Source organism: Rattus norvegicus, chromosome 20 (assembly GCF_021556685.1).
Source record: "Rattus norvegicus strain SHRSP/BbbUtx chromosome 20, alternate assembly SHRSP_T2T, whole genome shotgun sequence".
NCBI lineage: Eukaryota > Metazoa > Chordata > Mammalia > Rodentia > Muridae > Rattus > Rattus norvegicus.
This window is the reverse complement of record NC_141553.1, coordinates 55,438,815-55,454,843: the sequence shown is the minus strand read 5'-3', so window position 1 is coordinate 55,454,843 and position 16,029 is coordinate 55,438,815. Positions and strand designations below refer to the sequence as shown.

General features: G+C 31.2%; 1 protein-coding gene across 4 annotated transcripts in view; it reads left to right on the top strand.

Annotated features, from left to right (window-relative positions):
* Positions 1 to 13,571, top strand: part of Grik2 (glutamate ionotropic receptor kainate type subunit 2) — a 698,850-nt gene extending 685,279 nt beyond the window's left edge. Inside the window, exons 17-18 of one of the 4 annotated variants that reach the window (XM_087598252.1) lie at positions 9,566 to 9,704; positions 11,877 to 13,571. In XM_087598252.1, the coding sequence (XP_087454378.1) occupies positions 9,566 to 9,685 (120 nt within the window). In that variant the 3' untranslated portion in view covers positions 9,686 to 9,704; positions 11,877 to 13,571. 4 annotated transcript variants of the gene reach the window in all.
* The last annotated feature ends 2,458 nt before the right edge of the window (positions 13,572 to 16,029 follow it).

Below are 16,029 nucleotides of genomic sequence, written 5' to 3'. Positions count from 1 at the left end.
TTTCTTTGTACTTAAATATATTTAGTCACTTGTGCAAATACTTTTGTATTCTAGTCTGAAAACTTTGTGATCACTTAACTTCTACATTTCTAGTTCTACAATTTCTTTGGTTCTATAAGAATCGAGAAAGACATGGAAATCCCACAGATAGCACACATTGCTTCTGTATGTTCAACTACATCTCAAGATTGAAATGAGCAGCATTCTTTCTATCTTCTAGTGCTGTGTTTAGTTTTCTGTATATAATCGTCTCGGTTTTTGTTTTAATAAATGTCTATTTTTCAATACTTAGTCCATGCCTAAGAGTGAGATTGTTTCTTTAGTATTAGAAAAGTTTATGAAGTTTTATTGTTAAAAATACAGAGCAGAAAAATGGTATTTAAAATTATAGTAGGAAATGGTAAAACATGTGAGATGCATTCTGCTAATATTCTTTGAAATGTACATACCAGAAATTATTTTTGTAAAAATACAGTTGACAAATATCTTCCTTTAGTTTGGATGATTTAATGTTATAAATTTTGACCCACTCTTGAGCCTTGAAATTTAAATATACAATGTCTTAAATTTTTACTTGATTATAGTACTTGACACCTTTTTAGTCATCTTTCACAAATGAATTTTTGATAACCCCATTTTGTCTGACATTGCCATGTGTAATTATTGAAAATTTCAGACATTGTTAGAACTTATGTTCTCACAACATTAAGGCTGTATAATTTTGGAAGCATGGCTAAGCCAAATTTGTTATGTTGATATAAGTTAGCTACTTGGAAGTATACTTTTGTTACTCTGGTCTTTTCTATGATGTGACAATGGGTTTGAAAGCAAATCAAAATGAGTAACCAAATTAAAAAAAACATCAAGATATTAAGAGACATTTTCAATAATTTGCCAAAACTGGTTTTTAGTTACTTAAAAAAAAAACAACCCATATTTATGAACGAGAATTGGGTTTTCTAGTGAGAGTGTGTAGCCATCCATGTGTAATGATTCTTTTAACTCTATCGTAGTATTAAAATAAAACAAATTGAATATAGACACTATTGGAATTGTACTGTAATTATCTCATTATCTCTAGATGTTTCTTCATTTGATTTACCTAAGATGTGTTCTTATATAATTAAAAAAATTATTATTTTCCATTAAAACTCAAGGAGTGTGGTTATTTAATTTTCAAAATATATCTACATGGCTGTTATTAACTCTAACGGATTCAGTTGAACTCTTCGAGATATCTGGCTTCAGAAATATGTGAACTTATTATAACTATTAAAAATTATGAAATAAATTAATATTAATTGATATGTGCTGGAGAACATTTGGGCATGATAACTGATTCTCACAGAATCTGCATTAATTTTATAATGGACCCAGTTTTCTCTAACTCTGCATAACCCAAAAGTCCCTGGTCATAGTTGCAGGGTTTCAGCTTCTCTCCAGTTTACTCATTCCTCCAATCACTTTAACAGATCTTCAGATTGCCAAGGTCTTACTTTTTATTTTGATTGGAATGAACATTACCTGTCATCCTTTGGATATTTCCACCAGTCATTTTAGGCCAGGCAGTTAGATTATATTGTGTAGAACAGTTTGGTGTCTGGTCTCTTGACATGAGCTTGTTTTTGCGAGATATAGGATTTTTTCGTGATACTTGCTGTAATATAAAGAATATGATATGTATATTATTTTATGCCTAGGTGGCTGTATGTTGCATCGTTTAAAATATTCCTCCCCACATATGATACTTAGAAGGTGATTTTTCTCATACTAAACATGCTCAAACATTAAACCTATCTTTTTTTTATGAACCTACCCAATCACATCTGTTTTACTTCTGAACACATCGTTGCTTTAACATTTCTTATTTCAATATGAATATCTTTCTCTCAATCAGACTTTTCTCTCCTTTAGAAATAAAAACCTAATTCATACCACCCTTTAAAATCTCCAGAACCTTAATCAGTACCAATGCCAAATTTGATCTATGTACCTATGTATGTATCCATCTATTTATCTATCTATTATCTATGTATGTATGTATGTATGTATGTATGTATGTATCTATCTATCTATCTATCTATCTATCATCTATTTATTATCTATCTAATTTTTATGCATCTATGCATATATATGACATATATATCATTTCTCTATATCATTTAAATTAATAAAGAAGTTCATTATAGGAACCTATTTTCCAAAAAAATTGGGGATATTGTTGTTTTTATGTAATTCAATATATCAAACTAAACAATTATTAATTTATTAGTATTGATTCCTCCTGTTTAGTGTGATAATTTTGTTTTTGGTTTTATTTCTTCATTTTTCATGGAAAAAAATCTCTGGGTAGATCATGCAGAAGTTTAATATTATGATTAAGCACAATTCAGGATTTTACTGTGAACTATATCGATATATCAATATACATATATATTCCTACATTAATTAATTTATTATAAATTTGTCATTCCTATAGCTTAGATTTTGCTAATAACATTTAAAAGTTTTCTAATTAATATTTTTAAGAAAGCATATCTGCAGTGATCTGTTTTACAATGTTAAAACAGACAAGAAGCTGCAGTTCTATAATCAGTCCCTAAATGCTTCATTTTCAATTTTCCCTTCATCTTCACTCCCTCTACAATATTTAGTATTTTATGAAGGATAAGTGAGATATACTTATCTGAATGAGCTGTAATAAATAATGTAAGTAAATCTCAGTTAAATACAAGTTTGTGAACAGCTAATAGTATATGTAAATTTTGATCTATAAGAATAATAATAAAATTATGATAATAGATATCTTTAAACATAAAAATAAAATGCCTTTGACATATCATCTTCTAAAATATAAATTAAAACTAATTTGAAAACATATCTTTTCTTCTATCACTGACGTTTTAACATTAAACAAAAGGCAGGCAAGTTAAAAAGAAAGATGCATCAGAAAATGTGGACATTAATGATTTAAAAATAATAAATTATAAATTGTATCTTCAGATAACAACTGAATGGAATAATTCTCAAAATAACAAATTAAATATAGATATAAAGAGTAATTTTTATGTATTTTAACTTTTGATATAATCACCTTTATTCTTCCTTATATTCCAAAATTTGATTTGACCATTTGGAATGATATAAAAAATGTTTTGCTTATTCAAATAAATCATTTATAAGTAGGTACATTTTATTTTTAACTTAATTTTGCTTTATATTTTTGACTTTATATGTGTTGTCTGAAGTTTCAGTAACTATTAACGTGAATAAACATTCAAAGAAACCATTGCTCATCTGACAAATGTTCATGTGTATTAGGGCTGTGAATATATCCTTACAAAACTCCTCAGAGCTGTAGGCAAAAGCTTGGCAAAGAGAACGTTGATTCTCAGAAATGAAAAGATAATTCGGCAGCTAAGATTATCATTGGTCTTGAAGTGGACCTGGGTTCAGTACTAAGCATCTACATGGTGACTCATTATCATCTGTAACTCCACTTTTATTAGGATCCAATCTTTTCTTCTCTTCTTCATGGACACCACAAATGTACTGCACAAACTTATGTACATAAAAAAAACCTCACATGTGTAAAAAGTAACTACATAAAAAAATTGGAAGAATTTTGATTCTTTTAATTATGATGACTGGCTTTTATAAACACATTTGTAGCAAGTTAAATTTTTACAAAATTATCTCTAACATAATAATGTTTCTTAACTCAAGCATAAAATAACTTTTTAGCTATTTTGACATTGCCTTTCTTTCAAGAGAAGACATAATTCTGTGTTATGTTGCTTTTTAGCAAGAATAATAGAATAACAGTTTGTCATTTATTTAGTTAATATAAAGAAAGCACATTTCATTAGGAAGTTTTAAAAAATCCCCATACATTGTTTTATTATATACTCTGTACATAACTTACTGAATTTCTTGAAATAAAAATATAAAATAGTGCTAAAAATGTTAAGTTTATCATTTTTAGCATGGAACAAATAAAGTTTATGTGTCTGAAAACCAAAAGCTAAAAGTACATGTTCAGCTATTAAAATTATAATATATGTATTCTGCCATGAATACATGCACATGTTAACTTTTCACAACATGTTTGGAGTACACAGTATCTCAGAGCTATGAGAGACAATTGTTTTAGTCATACTCCACATAAGTCAATGTAGTTTTTGCTAAGAGAACACTGGCCAGGCTCAAACAAGAAATTTCTGTTATATTTTTCCAGTAAATCAAAACGAAATGTTTGTGTATACACAGAAAGTTACTTATAGTTTTTAAAATATATATAAGATGCATGTAAATATAAAAGGAAGAGGTCCAAGAAAAGTCAACTGCTCAGTTTGGTATCTGTTCAGAGGAAATCAGAGTTATTTAGCTTAAATTTGCAGGACAAAAGATCTTGAGTTTTTAACAGAAAAACATATTTCAAGCTGAGTGAATTAGATTTTATTGAAACCAAAACTAAAAACAGACTGTTCTCATATCTTTTTATATGAATTACTTTCAGAATTTTGAAGCATTGATGTAACAGAAGTAATTCTTTTTAAAGAATTTCCACATTGATAAAAACCTAACAATACAAAGAATCTATCCCTTCATTTACATTTTATAAGTTATACCTAAATAAAATATAAGCAACTGTACTTTTAAATTAATTTTTATTTTTTTAATTTAATTTAATTAATTTACTCGACCTTCCTATCATAGTTTCCACTCTCAGTGTTTCCCTATTATTACTTCCTGGCTATCAGCCCTTCCTTTCTTTCTCCTCAAAAAAGGTTCAGAGAAAGGGAGATTTCCTATGGATATTAACCTGCTTTTGTCATACCAAGTTGCAATAGGACTGGAGTGATCTTCTATTGTGGATAGGCAACACTGCTCAGTTAGGGGAAAAGGATCCAAAGGCAGACTAAACTGCTACATTTGGTGAAAGATATTCAACTGAATCTAAATTTTCAAAAGTGGCAGTTGTAGGATGAGAGTCAATAGAAGATATTTTAGTAGTAAAGTGTACAGTTCTTTAGAACTCAAGTTAAAAGTGTGAGTAAAATTGAATAAATGGTCCACTTGGCCTCATTTTTATGTCATAGTTTAGAAGTAGGCTGTTCTTTTGTCTCCTCAATGAAATACATAAGAACTAATGGATGGTTTTTAAAACTGTCTGTTATGTAAACACCAATTACATCAAAAAAGGACATCTGCCTTCATGTTCCTCTCTAATTGATAATAATAACCAACTTTCTTTATCACTATAAACTATATTCTAAAATTAAGGCTGAACCTTGATAAATGATCATTCTATCTTTTTTTAAGTGGCTATTGAGGTTTTAAAACATGGTTCTTCCTTTAGATTAAAAAATAAACCAATACCAAGACCCTTGAACTTATTATTGGCAGAAAGGAAATGTGCATTTTCATGGTTAGTAATGCTTTCCACAACCAGAGGGACTGTGCTGGCACTGTTTAAACCATGATCTCCTCTGGAAAATGTGTGTGTGTGTGTGTGTGTGTGTGTGTGTGTGTGTGTGTGTGTGTGATTATACATTTCTACCTTCCCTTTTTCTGCCCCAAATTGCCCCACATTCCCGTTACTCTCTTTCAAATTCATGGCCTTTTTAAATCTTTAATTGACATTACATAAATATATACATTTAATAGGTTTCTTTTTCAAAATATTTTCCTTATTTTAATATGAGTATGTATATCCATGGACCTGTTAGTGTGAATACAGGTATTCTTGGAGGTCAGACATTTGACCACCTTATGGTGGTCCTGGGAACTGAATTCAGGTCCTCTGCAAGATAAGGAAGCACTCTTAGCTGTTGAGTCATCTCTCCTGTTGACCTGTTTCTTGTTTCTTTTCCCCTGAAGTTGCATTTAGAACATGTATAAGATAGATTCTTAAAACTGGAAAAACACATTGAAGCCTTTGATCAACTCCCTTTTTAATTATTTCCATCACTAATGTTTTAAGGATTGGTTTTAGAAATTAAAAATTATATAGAAGCCCAAATCACATTTGTAAATGGGTTTATTTCTTAGGCTGTCTTTATTGAAAAAAGTGAATCAATATACAAGCTTATGAACTTATAAATAAAATGCTTTAAAGGGTGTGATCTGAGAGTCTGTCATTTCTTACATATATGCAAAGAAAGACATGTTAAGCATGATCTCACTCACATGTAGAAGCCAAGATTATTGATCAGCTGGAAGGTAAGGGTAGAACATGAGTTTCAGAAGCTGGGGAGTAGAAGCTAGGGAAAGAGGGGGGTGATTGAACGGTGGCTGTAAGGTTATGTAAGAACTATAAGGAGTTCTGGTGTCTCCCAGTTTTTATGTACAAGTATTGATGTTGTTTAAAAGTTAAAAATTTTAAATTAAAAAAGACCATACTTAATAAGAACCAGGCTTTTTCATTTAGCTGTACTATGAAAGTCACTTGTTATTTTAATATCACTGTTAACAATGATAAAGTCGGCACATCTTATCTACTTCAGCTTGGTAACAGAAGCTTCCTGAGCCTACATCCTGGTTGTGTGGCTGGGACTATTAGCAGGAATGTGACGATCCACGCTTTTCTTCTTAAAAAGCATCCATTGCTGTATTGACTAAAAAGCACCTGTGGCTTCTTGCCTTTATGTATTGCTTGTACAACTTTAAGTAAAGAAAAAGTAACAATACGGAGTAGTGGTGTACTTTTATCAGTTTGATTATACTTGAAAAATTTAATATAAAATGGGTAAATTTCTGAGGTTATTATATACTTGCTATTATATTTATCACTACGCCTACTATTATAGAACAACCCAGGTTGAGTGTAGTATTCACTATTGTTTAATGTCCTGACAGCTATATTTCATTTTCGTATGTTTTTGTTTGATTTATAACTACAGTGTGCAAGAAAGAAAGATTACTAAGAAGAGAATCTAGGTAAATGTTCAGTTGGCCATGAACTCAATGAAGAAGGAGGCTACTTGTGTGTTTCAGGATTTGCAGATCTCTGATACTATGGAAGTGTCAACCTGAGATCTACAACTTGAGTCTTTAAGGCTTAGTTTTATTTCCTATAAAACTAGAAGTTATGCAAAGTATCTCTCAAAAACCGATGTGTAAATTTTCCTCTGACAAAGCTTTTGTAAATATTTGAGCAGTTTCAAAAAGTTGCAGTAACACTAAATATTGACATCAAATTTGATATAATGTTTGAACATCTCAGTGTTTTAGCTAGTAATTTGTACTTTTAGTGACTTCTCTATTGTGTTATATTATACCTTAGGTCAATTAACTTGTGGTATATAAAATATTAAGTGTTTGATATATCTTTAAGGGCTGTCAATTATAGTTAGATAAATTAGGGGAAAATTTTGACTAAGGAGTCACATTAAATGACATTTATTTTTCTTGCACCAAGATTTCTAAAAATTATTATATAACATTTACATGTTTTATTATACATTTTCTGTTTTTATTCAGTTTTTGCTTAATGTGATATAATTTCCTGTGACTGATCTCAATGACCATTTTGACTGTATATGTCACCATTCTTGAGTAAATACCTAATAAAACCAGAACTTAATTGGAAAATGTCAATGGATAATTTGTCTATCTATAATTTGGCATCAAATAGTTTAAGTGACAAACACAAACAAAACATTTTGATTGATCTTTAGTGTCTCAGAGATGCTCAACAATCTTTCTCAAGATGTTTAATTCCTTTAGGCAAAATGACTGTAAGTACTTTTCAATGAAAAGTAGAATACTGTTTAGTTACATTATTACTCTTAAGGAATAGGACAGCAGGTCACATAAATTATAGTTTGTTAGTAAAACATACCATATGATTATTCTTGTTCAGAGCGCAAATACATGTATTTAACAAGGATTAATAAACTTTAATTTGTAAACTAAGGAACTAATTCCTTTTTATCAGTTTCTAGTTTATGCATAAACTTCAAATATGTCAGTGTTCTGTATGGAGCATATTTATAGGTAGATCAAAGCTTTCATTTCCAGGGATGTGTAAATAACAGGTTGATTCATTCAATGTAGTGAATTTTATAAGGATTTTTACTTATTTTAATGCAATTATACATGCTAACGGCTCAAAGATTTAAATTTTCATTTTCAGGAATCTTCTATTTGGTTAGTGCCACCATACCATCCAGACACTGTTTAGTAAACTTTTGAAACTTTCTAAAAGAGGTTTTTAATGATGGTTAGTATCCTTGTGCCTTTCTTTTCCTTTTTGTAGTCTGTTACCTTAATGTGGAGAAACATTTTACTGTTGTTTACCCTCTAAGGAACTTCCCACACTGAAGAACACACCTCATGGGTTCACCCCAACAAAAGGGTTTGAAAGGCAAGGTACTTTTCTGTCCCTCTGCCTGACTCCTTTTCTCCCTCTTTACCTCCACTCATCCTTCTCTTTCCTGTCACTCTTTCTCTTGTTTTTTAATGACAGTCTAGGAAAGTCATTTTAGGTGTACATGAGTATTTTAAAGACATTTCAAATTAAAATAAGAAAAAAATCCCAATCCATATTTAGAACTACCTGTCTCTCTTGAGTGATATGAAATTAAAGCTAAATTTAAACATCCTCATAATTTTTTTCAGCACAGACTCAAAGAATAAAGGCTCATAAAATCTGTGTGGTTTTCACTGAAGACAGATCTGCTTGGAGAATTTGTAACTGAAGTAGATAAGGACAGGTTAAAATGTCAAGAAATGAATGAAATTTAATCTGAAATTTAGTTCCAAATTTATGGTTAGCAGACATTGGAATAAGAAAACAGAAAAGAAAATCTGTCTCGCAGTGAATTTATTCATAAACGAAACTATCTTACTGGTAATAGCACACTGAGAGGTAAAGAAAGTACTGGAAAATTTCAGCTCATTCAGAGAGAAAATTAACAACATTGGTATTTTCAAATTATATAATAAAACCCACAGATTGATTAAAAGTTATTTGATAAAAATTTTGTCTATTTCATACTTGACTTTCATTAGAAATGAGGGTTACAGTTCACAGCTTTCATATGGTTCTAAAATGTATAAACACTAGTTAAGATAATTTAATATTACAAGAGACAAAAATAAAAATTAAATATTTAATTGAAGTAGGATTTTATTTATGCTTTATATTAATATCCTAAATTTGATCCTATATGATATTACCTGAAAATTTTTTCTATGCATTAATGGATAATCTGAAGCAAGCACTATATACCAAGAATTCTTTCTAGCAGAAGTTATATGCACATTGGTGTTTTTCCCATGGAAACAAGCTAGTTAGCTTATTCTTTTAACACAAAAATTAATGTTTCCACTTTGTCTTGTTATAAACTTATATGATCAAATAGGCTGAGGTTAAGATTGCAAATGGTGCTAAATGTTAGTTGATATTTAGAAACTCTGTATGAAATAAAGCCATCTTTCAAACGATTTAAATACATTCACATTTTAAACCATCTTTAAATGTCAATGGGATCAACATCTAACCTTGTTATAATAACTGTATTATATTAATTGATTCTTCTATTAAATGTTTCAACAGAAAGTCAAGACTATCTTACCTCAAGACAATGTATTCCTTCCCCTTTTGGAATCAGATTTTTCCATTTCTACCGTGTTGTCATCATCACCATCTTCATCATCATTATCATCATGTTGTTAATAAATACATCTAATAGAAGGTATTAAGCAATAAGCAACACCATTCCAATGTACCAGCTGGCAGTGGCATATAGAGTTTTGAATTAAAATATGTCATGAATCTCAAAGGCTCTAATTTAACACATAATAAATAATGCCAAGCAATAATTCTATAGTGCATGGGGGGGGAGGGCAATCATTACTAGCATTTAATCTTCACCCATTACAAGTGCTAATACATTAATTGTTTTACTTATTCAAAGTTATTAAAGTCTTGAAGTTTTCTATTGTGTTTTATGATGCTTCTAATTGGAAGCAAAGCTTATGCAATTTAGAAGCACTGTTTAATAAAAAGGTACTGGAGTCCTGTGTAGCTATGGTTAGCCATGTTGCTGTCTGAAGAGCATGCATGTGCAAAAGCAACAAGAGCTCAGTAGCTTGTTTTCACTTCAGTGAGAGTGAAACCCTGAAAACCTAGAGACTAGAGAGAAAAGAATAAGAATTAGAGCAACACACTGGGGAGGGGAGCAGCAATAAAGCAAAATTGAATTGAAATGTAGGCTGTGCAAGGAGTTTCCTGAACGAAACCTGAATTTTATGCTGAGGCAATAAATAAGTTAGATCCCCATTAAGCTTTAAAGTACTCAGCACAGCATGTTCAAGAACAAGAAGTCAGAGAGGATGGGGATGGACACCCAAGTAGAGAGTGATGTGTGAAGAGAAGAAAACCATGCAGAAAAACAGCAGGAGCATAGGTCATGACAAGAAGACTGATCCAGAGAATTCTTCATGGAAGAAAACAGAAAGATTTGAACTGTTTCTTATGTGATGAAAAACATTGATAGAAAAGACCTCAGCTCTTCTACTACCTTTACCCGTTAAGTTTCAGCAGAAGAGAAACAAGTTAAAGAACCTACCAGAAAGTGAGGATATGGCCATGAAGTAATACAAAGTTTTAGAACTATGTCTAAACCACTGAATGATGGACAGACTGTTTTACTGTGTGTAGGCAGCTGCAATTTGCATTTTCTCTGAGTTATTTTACACCAACACACTGAGATCTAAATAATTTGTAATAACAGTTTGAGTGTCGCAAACTACTATACACTCAAAAGGTTTTTAAAACATCAGAAACATACACTATATTCTTTTTTATCCCATATCCTAAGATGATAAATTGCAAAACAGCATGAGGAAACTCAATAGTGTGTCTCAAAATACCCATTTTTAATCTCATCATGTTTCATATCATTTTTAGAGTAATAAATATCCATAAATGTCTAACTTTGTATACTGTGTACATTTTTGGTTTTTGTACAGAAGATTCTAATTATAGTCTCATCCCATCTGAACTTTCATCTATAGTATGTAGTTGGATCAGGGATCTGCTCTCTGTGTCTCTTAATCAAATGAGGAAAGAGATTAATAAAAATTATTTTGCATAGTGAGTTTAATATGAATAGTGAGATGCTGAACTAACAAGCCTGTTATGTATACAGAATTGGTGGAAAATCATAGTATTATCCTATCCACATGGGATAAACTATTTTCATCTTTCCATTATGAAGACATTGATGATAAATTACAAAAAATGTTTGTAAATAATGTGTTGAAAATGTGACCAGTTCCCATTTCATGATTGTACTATATATGTTTCTAGTCACTGTCATTGTTATATAGATATAATAATAACATAACTTGTAAATAAATTCCACATTTTATGTTTATATTTTGTTTGTCTGAGTGCCATTTTTGTTGTTTTGATATATATACAGTAGAGAAAAAATGTTTAGAGAAAATTTGTGTATCTCATCTTCTGACCTGAAAAATACACCTTTTATATTATGATTCCTTAGAAAACACTATTGAGTACCTGGTAGAGATTTGTTTGTGTTTAAATTTTAAAGTAGACATCTATATAACGCTTAATAAACGTACATATCATCATAAGAAAATCCAATTCAATCTATTTGAATAATAAAAATTAATGAAGAGTTTATTTCATTTTGAGGTGGCAGATTTCGTTAAACTATCCCATGTGTTGTAATATTCTCATTTTTGTATGTCATGTATTGTAATATAATACTTTGTTATGATCATCATGAAATACTATAAATGTTTTAGGCTGGCATGCTGGCCAGTCTGTCAGACTGATGTTACATTATGTCCATCTATAACTTTTGTAATGTCAATCTCTCTGTGTTCTTCTGTAGAGGTCCTTCTGTAGTGCTATGGTGGAAGAGCTGAGAATGTCCCTGAAGTGCCAGCGTCGGCTCAAACATAAGCCACAGGCCCCAGTTATTGTGAAAACAGAAGAAGTTATCAACATGCACACATTTAACGACAGAAGGTTGCCAGGTAAAGAAACCATGGCATGAAGCTGGGAGGCCAATCACCCAAGCACAAACTGTCGTCTTTTTTTTTTTTTTTCCAAACAATTTAGCGAGAATGTTTCCTGTGGAAATATGCAACCTGTGCAAAATAAAATGAGTTACCTCATGCCGCTGTGTCTATGAACTAGAGACTCTGTGATCTAAGCAGTTTCAGTGATCAGACTTGATTTACAAGCACCGTGGATCAACCAAGTTACACGGGGTTACACTGTTTATCATAGGTTCCTCCCTTCCTTTGAGTGAATGTTACATGCAAATGTTGTGGCTGGTTTCAAATGCAGTCCAGGGAGAAACTGCTGGTTCCTTCTGAAGCTCAGCTGTCGTCAGGAGATGGAATGCCGGTGCCCAAAAGGGTAACCAATAAAAATGCCATAAAAATTTAAAAAAAATGCGTGAGATCGGCAAAAATTATAGTGTTACAAGAAACAGTACAGTCCCATGGTCACCAACACAATAGAGGTGATAATGTTACTAGCCCCCAATACTCAGTAAAATCGTCATCTGAATAGATAATATGTGTTCATAGAATGTGAAAAAAAATGTAATGCGAGACACACCAGTATCAATAGAAGTGGAACTGAAGGCAGAACATCATCAGTTACTTTTCTTTTTCAATAGTCTGTGTCATGGATTGTGATATAGATGGCAATTATCAAGCCAATAATTTTTTTTCTGAAAATACCTATGGCAAATATTTTAATAGGCAACTTGCTCCCACAAATCCCTACTCTAACCTCCCCCAGAAATATAAAAGGAACCATTGGTTTAGAGATTGGTATGTAAGAGATGATGTTTTGCAAGCCTTGTCGTGCATTGTAAACAGGGCTCAGTGTTACTGGTTACAGGGAAGACTGAAGCTTTCACCCTGACATTCTGAAATGTCAACCGAAACTCTCCTTCCTCCTGTAAAGGACCTTGATGGGGCAGATTCCATTGATCAAAGAATGGGGACTTGTCACCTATACAATGGTACGTGACAGAACTTTGAGGTGGACTGCATTTAATAATAGTCACAATGTTAAAAGAACAAAATTCTTGAGCAGTTTTTTTTTTGTTTTGTTTTGTTTTCAAAAAATGTTCAGGTTTATTTGTGGAAATGCAAGATTTCTATGAAAATAGTTTTTGTATGGAAATTTTTGTAATACTTTTTATCAACAAAATAAGAACACATGTTTCTGTCAGGGGTGTGAGGTCAAGCATGAACGGTAGTGCGTGTGCACCACCAACGTTTGGTGAAAACTATTTTTATCAAGAAAAAGGAATCATAGAAGAGAAATATTTTCAAGTTAGATACTATAAAAGCTAGGTGCACTACCACCACGGCTTGTCGCGCCACACCCCTGAGTCCCACAAGGTGGATAACATATTGTAATGAACAGTTGTGTGTAAAATGGCAAAAGACACAGACCTCTTGACAACATTGTGAAAACAGTTGAGTGCACACAGTTTGCTGTTTGAATCCAATGCACAAAAATTTTACAAAAATCCATTAAAATTATGTCCGTTTTAATTTCAGCTCTGGCTTTGATTTTTCTCTTGCATGTGTAAATGAATGTAACATGTGCTTTTGTATAGAAAGTGTACAGTAGGAGGACTTAGGAGCTCAAAGTTATCTTCCCAATTTCCAGCATAAAGGAAATGGACAACCTGGAGTTGCTTCTCTCTCTTTCCCTGTCTCTCTGTCTTTCTCTTTGTCTCTGCCTCTCAGTTTCTCTCTCTCTCTCTCCCTCTCTCTCTCTCTCTGCCTCTATCTCTCTCTCTGTCTCATTTACACACACACACACACACACACACACACACACACACACACACACACACTGTTGTTAGAATTAGGGTAGCTGGAATAAGAAAATGATTGAAGAGACAGCAATCTCCATCTTACCTCATTTATAACTGGAAATTGACTAAGTTCATTTTACTGTGCTATGCTATGGAATGGTCACTTATCTATTTGAAGTTCAACTCATATCCAATTTCAGAATTTTCTGTGCACGGATAATTCAGTAAATGTCAACAGAGGGACAAAAAGAGAAAAGTTCAGAATTAATAAGTAATTTTAGATCCTAACACATTAATAGAAACTGCAAAACACAAGCTATAACAGTTTTGTTTTGAAAATCAAATCTGTAAGATTCAATTGATTTTCCTGATTAATTAATTAAGTCCAAGTATGTAATTATAATTGGAACTTCTGACAGAATACCACTGGAAAAGTTTCTATAAAGTATTTCTTAAAATAGTAAAAATTACATAATCAAATTGTCTCAGTTTAATTAAGATTTATACATGTGAGTACTTTAAATATTTTTGGGCTATGACTATTATCAGATTTCAATGATTATTTTGTTCAAGCTACAAATGTAATTATACAAATCACTGCTAAGTAGCAGTACTAATGTATTTACTGGTAAGCAAGTTTAAATAATGAAACTGTAAAGTGTTCAGATTATTAAGATGCTGTTTTTAATAAACAAATTTTAAATTTTCAGAGAATATGAATTTGTAAAGTAACAAAAATCTTCAATTTTAATATTACAGGGAAATTCCATGAATATTTAGAATCTGACACATATAGAATTTGCACATTCAATGAGAAACTGTCAAAAACTATCACTTGAAGCAACTCATTTAATAAATAAGAACTTTCACTAAGCAATTCTTTAATATGTTTTAAAGATATAATTTTAAGCATTTGAAAATCTCATGTATGTAGATATGCAAACTCTTTAATTAGTCATATTTTAATTTAATTTAAAAGCTTTAATTTCAATTTATTACTGAATTTAATAATCCAAAACATTGGGCATAAAATTACAATTTTATTGTTAAACAGTCAGAAGATAATGACTTTGAATTTCAGTAAAATTTGATAATGATTTTATTGAAAAATTGAGTTCTTAAATATGTAACAACCTTACTAGATTTTAACTTTATAAATAATATTAGATATTTATAATATATATTCTTTTACATTCTAATTCTAATTAATATTTCATATATATAAGCACTTACTTATTCCAAAACATCTGACCATAATATAGATATTACTAATTTTAATTATAATAAACCTTCAATTACTTTCACACATAATATTAAACAATAAAAAAAAACCCTCTAGGTTGGAAGTGTATGAGAGTCCTCGCCATGTTCTAGAGGAACAATCAAAAGCAAAGAGAAGATACCACCTGTTCTAGGCAACATCAGAACCTATGACTTGAAAGGATGAATGGACTTCAGCTATACAAACTAACAATGATGGACACACCAGGGGTTTATGTTCACATTTACTACAATTGAATAATCAGTATCTCTATGGGATCACCAAAGAAACACACATACTTACCACTGAACAACCCTTACCTTTATGGGAGCACAAGAGAAATATAGTCTAGTTTACAAATGTATGAAATGAAGAAGAATAGTTTATTGATGGCAATGTTTCAGATATTTTGTTGCTCACTTATACATGTATATAAGTGGATATGTAATCAAAATACAAAACCCCATGGCACTCTTCTTGAATAGTATATATGTGAAACATTGTTGGTTTCAAAATGTTTAAGGATCATGACACCTTTTAATGTCTGTTTACTTTGAAATATATTGTAATTGCAGAAAAGTGCATACGCAAGGCATATATACAGATAATTGTTACGAGTCATTTTAGTTTTAGCCACAGTTATTGTGCCATTTAACCCAGGCTTAATGAAGGTCTTCTGACTTGCTGATAATATTTTCAGGGAAGAAGTTACAGTACTCTTTGATAATGAAATGTATAATAAATTCATTTGTGTTTGGCTATGCCAATAGAGTGTATGCAGCATTGTAGAGAAACAGTCTTGGGATTTTTGTGTCAGCTTTCAAAGGTAGAATCATAGCAATAAGAACTTTGGATGTGCCTGTCCTACTGAAATGTATACAAAATTTGAATCACTCTCCTCCACTGTGAGCTGAAAGGTGACCAGATCTGCAA